Source organism: Haliotis asinina, chromosome 6 (assembly GCF_037392515.1).
Source record: "Haliotis asinina isolate JCU_RB_2024 chromosome 6, JCU_Hal_asi_v2, whole genome shotgun sequence".
Taxonomy (NCBI): Eukaryota; Metazoa; Mollusca; class Gastropoda; order Lepetellida; family Haliotidae; genus Haliotis; species Haliotis asinina.
The window spans coordinates 18,461,292-18,467,443 of NC_090285.1; the positions used below are offsets into that span (position 1 = coordinate 18,461,292).

A 6,152-nucleotide genomic window follows, 5' to 3' on the forward strand; every position below is an offset into this window, starting at 1 on the left:
CATTATGTCCATTTGTGTATCTTTCCAGCAAGTCAAGATGAGGGTTAGAGTAGGTTATTGATTCTGGTCTTCTGCCTTTTGCTGTGGTTTATGAATCGACGTAGTAGTGAAATGGCCAGTTATGACGCCAGGAAGCTCTCTTCTTCACAAACAAACGCATCTGAATCCGAGAAAGTAAATATACAGTAAAACTTGACATCCAGTGTGTGGGAGCACATCAACACCGGGCTGAGGACCTAATTTGTATGGAGTGTCTCTCTCTCTCTCTCTTAATTAACCTCGGGTCCAGCGTTTCAACATGTATCTCATTCCAGGAAGTCACGATGAGGGTCAAATGGGGAAAACGGATGTCACTGATTCTGGCCATTAACGCCTCACTGTTGATTTTGGTTCTGGTCCGATATGAAGTTAGAACGGCTGCGTATGAGAACCGGAAACGCTTGACTTCATATGGATGCACATATGAATCCGAAAGAGTAAACATCAATCCAACAGAGCGTGAGATACAGTGTGTGGGAGCAGATCAGCACCAGGCAGAGGATCTATTTTGTATGGTAAGGTAGCTCTCTCTCTCTCTTGGGGAGAAGGAATCGTTCTACTGGAGCCGTAATACTAATATTATTTCAGATCTTCTGTTGCACACATACAAATGTGTATCTGTACCACGTATATTTGGAACAAGAGTTCCACAGAGATGTGATAACTCGAAGGAATGAATAATCTACCCGGAAAGCGATGCTATTGAATAATCACTGTAGGGACATATTTCTGGTACATTTATTTTTTGCACATTATTCTTTACATACATATGATGTTACACATGTCACGAGTTACAGAACGAAATAAAGAATATTTTCATAGCCATCGGTCAATCGATCGATCAAATGATCGAAATCTGTTTGTTTCCTTTTCATGATATTTTATAAAGCTTTGTGACCTATCCCAGGAGAGACCCAAATATCTACCAAACTTCAAGAACCCGTGCTGGTATGCAAAAGAGGAGGGGAAGTTGCGTCTCAAGTGTGTACCTTATTACCATATTCTTGGAGTGGCCAAATCGAGTACCACAGACCTCGCCTACCGCATACGTGCCCACAAAGACGTACTCCCGTGTAATGGTTATCGAAAGAAGCAAGAATCGTTCTACTGGAGCCGTAGAAGATATGGTAATGCTAATATTATTTCAGATCTGCTAATGCACACATGGTCACACATGCAAGTGGGATATTATCATTCTTTGGTCGTTATTTTGATTTTCATGTTTGAGAACTCTGAGAATGACAGGAGATCATAAAACAAAATGCAAAGAAAAACATTATACCATGTCCAGATTACCTTGTCTGCTATGTATTTCCGAGACAAGTACAAACCTACATGTTTAATGCAAGGCCCATGCTCATCGAGGTTTTATAAGCAAACATCGTGGCGCTTTCTTGGCGATAGTTCCAGAGAACTTACCTATCCCGCTTTTAGCAATATTAATATTCAAGCGTGGCGAGGGAAACCCAAAAAGCTCCACACATTGTGTCCTTGTTGGGAATTGAACTGGGTCTTCGCGTGAAGGGTACCACGCCGCCCTTGTTTCATTCCAAAGCCTAAATAGATATATTTTAGTATAGGTTTAGTTGCTCGTCCGTATAATTAAAATACTGTAGGAACAGCGTGTGAACACAGCGTGAAAGCATGTATTCTATATATAAATCAATGACATTCACACAGGTTATGAAAATTTGATGCAAGAGAGGCCCCCCTGCAACTTCAGCTGTTTTCAACAAATGTGCTCTGACGCGACACGATCAATACAGCAAACGGCTACACCAACAGGTTACCACAACATGATTACAGGTAGCTACACCTGATAAGAAATATACTACCGACAGAAAATAAGGGAACCAAGAAATTGAATGTAGATGACTTTGCCTGTGACAGGGTCCGTTATCGTGGCGTATCTCCCAAACGCAACATCCATGCAATGACAATGGAATTTCGCATAATGCATGCCCAACACGTGCTACACGTGCATACAGAAGTTAACTCCTGTAAATGTACTGGAGAAGTGGCAATCAGTAATGCAATAGAGATTGACACTTACTGACAGAAATGCCTCCGAGGCAGTATCTCGGTGAAGCAACAAAATGGAGAATTGTGGGGATGATAGAGTGGTGGGGGGAGGGGGGGGGGCATCATTATGTCAGGTTGCCCGGCAGATGGGTAAATCAAAAAGTGTAATTTCACGCCTGTTGGATAAGTACCGTCAAACGGGTGGGGTTGCAACGAGACCTGGGCGTGGTAGACCAAAATCAACGACACCACGACAGGATCGTCTCAATACGTTAATTGCTCTACGCGATAGGTTTAAATCGGCCCCTGCCATCAATAGAGAATTCCGCACACTCACTGGAAGACGCATTTCAACCTCAATCGTTAAAAACCGACTCTATCAAGCTCGTCTGAAAGCAAGACGGCCTTTTAAGGGTGTCACCCTTTCAGCTCACCATAAGCGCCAAAGATTGGCATGGGCTAGGCAGCATCAGGGACGGGCTATGTGCCACTGGCGTTACACCATGTTCTCTGATGAGTCAAGGTTTTGCCTACGATTCACAGAAGGCAGAAAACGTTGTTGGCGTCGGAGCGGGGAGCGATATGCCAGAGCAGCAATTCTTGACCATGATCGATATGGAGGTATAGGTGTGTCATGGTGTGGGGTGCGATTACACATGACAGACGATCAGATTTGGTCATCATTAACGGAGCCATGACTGGTCAGCGATACGTTGACCAAATATTGCGTCCTGTTGTGGCTCCATTGGCTAGAGTAATCGGCCGAAATTTTGTATTCCAAGATGATAATGCCAGACCACATCGGGCCCGAATTGTCTCCGCTTATCTCCGACAAGAAGGTATCCAGACATTGGACTGGCCCTCTGTGTCCCCAGACCTGTCCCCAATTGAACATCTCTGGGACTTTCTTGGCCGAAGGGTGTACGCCAGGGACCCAGGACCTGCCAACCTGGCCCAGCTTGGTGCAGCTCTCCAAGAGGAATGGCGGGCAAGACCACGGGCAACCATCCGGAAATTGATTTACAGCATGCCATCAAGGTGCCGTGAATGTGTTGCCCAACATGTTGGACACACCAGATATTGAACTTGACGCATAAAATTGATTTAGTGGATATTTAAAGCAGTTGTCAAATTCGCTATTATTTCATTAGTTCCCTTATTTCTTGTCGGTAGTATATGTCGACAATTTGTCGAAAATCCCCGGTCTGATCTACTATTGTGTTTCTATGTTTGTCAGCAGAAAACCCCATGGTTTAAACAAAGATGTAAATGTTTGAAACATGTTTTAAGCAAGGTTCATGCCTCCACTTACACCAAAGGAAAATATGTACAGCGTGGCTTTCTTGCAAACTCGCTCACTCGCGCACAAACTCTGTTCTTCTAGGTAAAGGAGGTCTGGAAGATATTTGTTATTTCCGAGTATGTCCAAAAATATCTCCATAATATGCAACACGTCACAATTTAATTCTGGACTCACAAAAGTCTCCAAGGTGTATTTTGAGTGAAGGCAAATATTCTCGCCCATGGGCCAAAATGTCTTTCTCCCATGGGCGAAAGTTTTCAAAATAGCTCTCATTTAGAGGAATTAAGTCAAAATGAGTTGAAATTTCTGTCATGATACTCATAAATGTACTTTCATTCATTTACATCCTCCAAATATTGGAAAAGATGTGTTTGGGGTAAAAGGAAATATGCTCGCCCATGGGCCAAAATGTTTTTCGCCCATGGGTGAGATTTTGTTAAATAGCTCTAAATTAACGGAATTAATTCAAAATGAGTTGAATTTTGTGACATGATACTTATGAACATACTTTCATCCATTCACAACCTCCAAAACATGAGAAAAGGTGTATTTTGAGTAAAAGTAAATATTCTCACCCATGGGCCAAACGGTTTTCGTCCATGGGCGAGACTTTTTGAAAAATCACTCTAAAGTAGCCGAATTAAGTCAAAATAAGCTTAATTTCGTGTCACGACACTAATAAATACACGTTCATTTATTGAAAAACTGCAAAGCCTGGAAAAAACATGTAGTTTCAATGAAATTAATTATTCTCGTCCATGGGCCAATATGTTTTTCACCCATGGGCGAGATTTTTTAAAATCGCCGTCAGTTAGCAGAGCCAAGTCACAACAAGTTGAAATTTGTGTCATGATACTTATTAACATTTTTTCATTCATTTACAACCTCCAAAACATTTATTCTGGATGAAATTAAACACTTTCGCCCATGGGCCTACCCATTGGTCACTGTTCGCCCATGGGCGTGCCCATGGGCGAGCGAGTTTAAATTTTGAGTTTTCGAAAAAACATTTTTTCAAGTTTTCAGCCTTAGCACATATACATAACAGCTGCCTGTTTAATTTTGCCAAATCCCTTGTAAGAGAGTGGCCACAGTGCTGAGAGTTTCTGGAGTCCACAATTAAATTGTGACGTGTTATGCATGACCACCAAATATGTCGAGATATGTCATAGGGTAAGCAAAGGATGCACTTGATACCCATGCATGGAATTCCACGTGCAATATTACAGAATAATGCAGATGTAATCATTTCAATAAAACTCGGTAATTTGACTTAGTTTACTCTTAACCCCTAACTATTTTCTTCTTCGCACCACTTGTATTGCATTACAATCTAATTTTGTTTGCATTGTTGGTGTTAAATTTGATAAAATATGTGTGCCGTTCAACAGTAGTATAATATTCAATCTGTTATTTTTTGGTCAAGGTGACGAAACCCCATCAGATTTTTCCGATTTCCGCGGATGGCCAAAAATACCCCAAAATGCAGGATTTGAGAAACCGGTGGTTTTGACACCCCATCTTATGAGGCACATGTATGCGGATCCAAAGTTCATCCTCCTGTTTAGAAATCCAACTGACAGGTATCAGCATTTTGTGTGTGTTTTGCGTAATACCTGGGATTTGTTTTAGTTTTTTAACAGAAAAGACAAATGGTTTGAGAAAAGTGTTGAAACTGTTTTTTATCTTCATACCATTCCCTTTATTTCTCACTTAATCAGGCTAGATATCCTGCTCAAAGCACACATTATGATCATTATTGCCCCGGATAACCCAAGCTGCCTGCCTGTCGCGATTTATTTCTTAACGGGAACCCATTTTCTGCTGTGCGAAAAGGGTCAATTTTGAACAAACCCATTTGCCTAAGGTCAGACCATATGTATTACATGTGGTAAAGTACTACACACTCTCAGGAGTCAAGCTGTCACACATGATCACTCTCCAGGGACTCTCAGGGCCCTAAGTACCTAAACTTCGACTGATTTGTGACCTGAACTTTATGCACAGGACCATACGCCTCCACCTATGATATGATTGCAGGTTATATTCTGATTACGTGATGCTAGGTGGACGTTCAGCTGCAGATTTCCATGAAGCTGCCATTCAATCTGTTCAGGTCGAGGAGGCCTGCATGAGGAATCACACTGTAGAGCATTGTCTGTACAGCCTGGACATAGGAAAAAGACTTCAGGTATGAAAATGTTTTGATCCTAAAGCATGCCCGAATGTCAGATGTAACGTTAATGCATGATACAACGTCTGTTACTTTTTCAGACTCGTATTTTCCTGGGCTGCTATTCAGTGTTCATGCGAGAATGGCTGAGGGTTTTTCCCAGAGAGCAGTTCCTTATAATGCGAACAGAGGACCACGATCAAGACCCAATAGCTCGACTAAGAACAGTGTACAACTACTTGAAACTAAGTGAGATTTCATTTCTTTCTTTCCCTCTTCAGAAATATTGTTCCCACTGTTAACAAAGCAGGAAGTACAACGCAGTCCTGTTCACATGGGATAGGTCAGCTTGAAAGTTCAGCATCTCAGTTCCGTTATCTGTATACATATTCCCCCGACAGGAAAGATTATATTCTGCCATAATGTATTTCAGATTATACTGAAGATTGGCTGAGTTCAATCGCCAACATCACCCATCAGCGGGCAAGTGGGAAGAAGTTGAAACAGGGACCTATGCTTGCAAAGACCCGTGTCTTGCTGGACAATTTTTACAGGAGATACAACACGGATCTGGCAGATATACTACAAGACAAGAGATTTCTGTGGTTGACATAG

General features: G+C 41.9%; 1 protein-coding gene across 1 annotated transcript; it reads left to right on the forward strand.

Moving 5' to 3' along the window:
- The first annotated feature begins 323 nt into the window (after positions 1–323).
- On the forward strand, positions 324–6,152 carry LOC137287728 (carbohydrate sulfotransferase 15-like). The gene is made up of 7 exons (XM_067820115.1): positions 324–554; positions 947–1,166; positions 1,720–1,845; positions 4,791–4,947; positions 5,405–5,555; positions 5,639–5,786; positions 5,971–6,152. The coding sequence occupies exons 1-7, from the start codon at positions 324–326 to the stop codon at positions 6,150–6,152; spliced, it is 1,215 nt and encodes a 404-aa protein (XP_067676216.1).

Coding starts and splice junctions, on each gene's coding strand:
- LOC137287728 (XM_067820115.1), top strand. CDS start 324: ATGAGGGTCAAATGGGGAAAACGGATGTCACTGATTCTGGCCATTAAC. Junction 4,948..5,404: donor TTTAGAAATCCAACTGACAG/GTATCAGCATTT, acceptor ATATGATTGCAG/GTTATATTCTGATTACGTGA. Junction 5,556..5,638: donor ACATAGGAAAAAGACTTCAG/GTATGAAAATGT, acceptor TTACTTTTTCAG/ACTCGTATTTTCCTGGGCTG.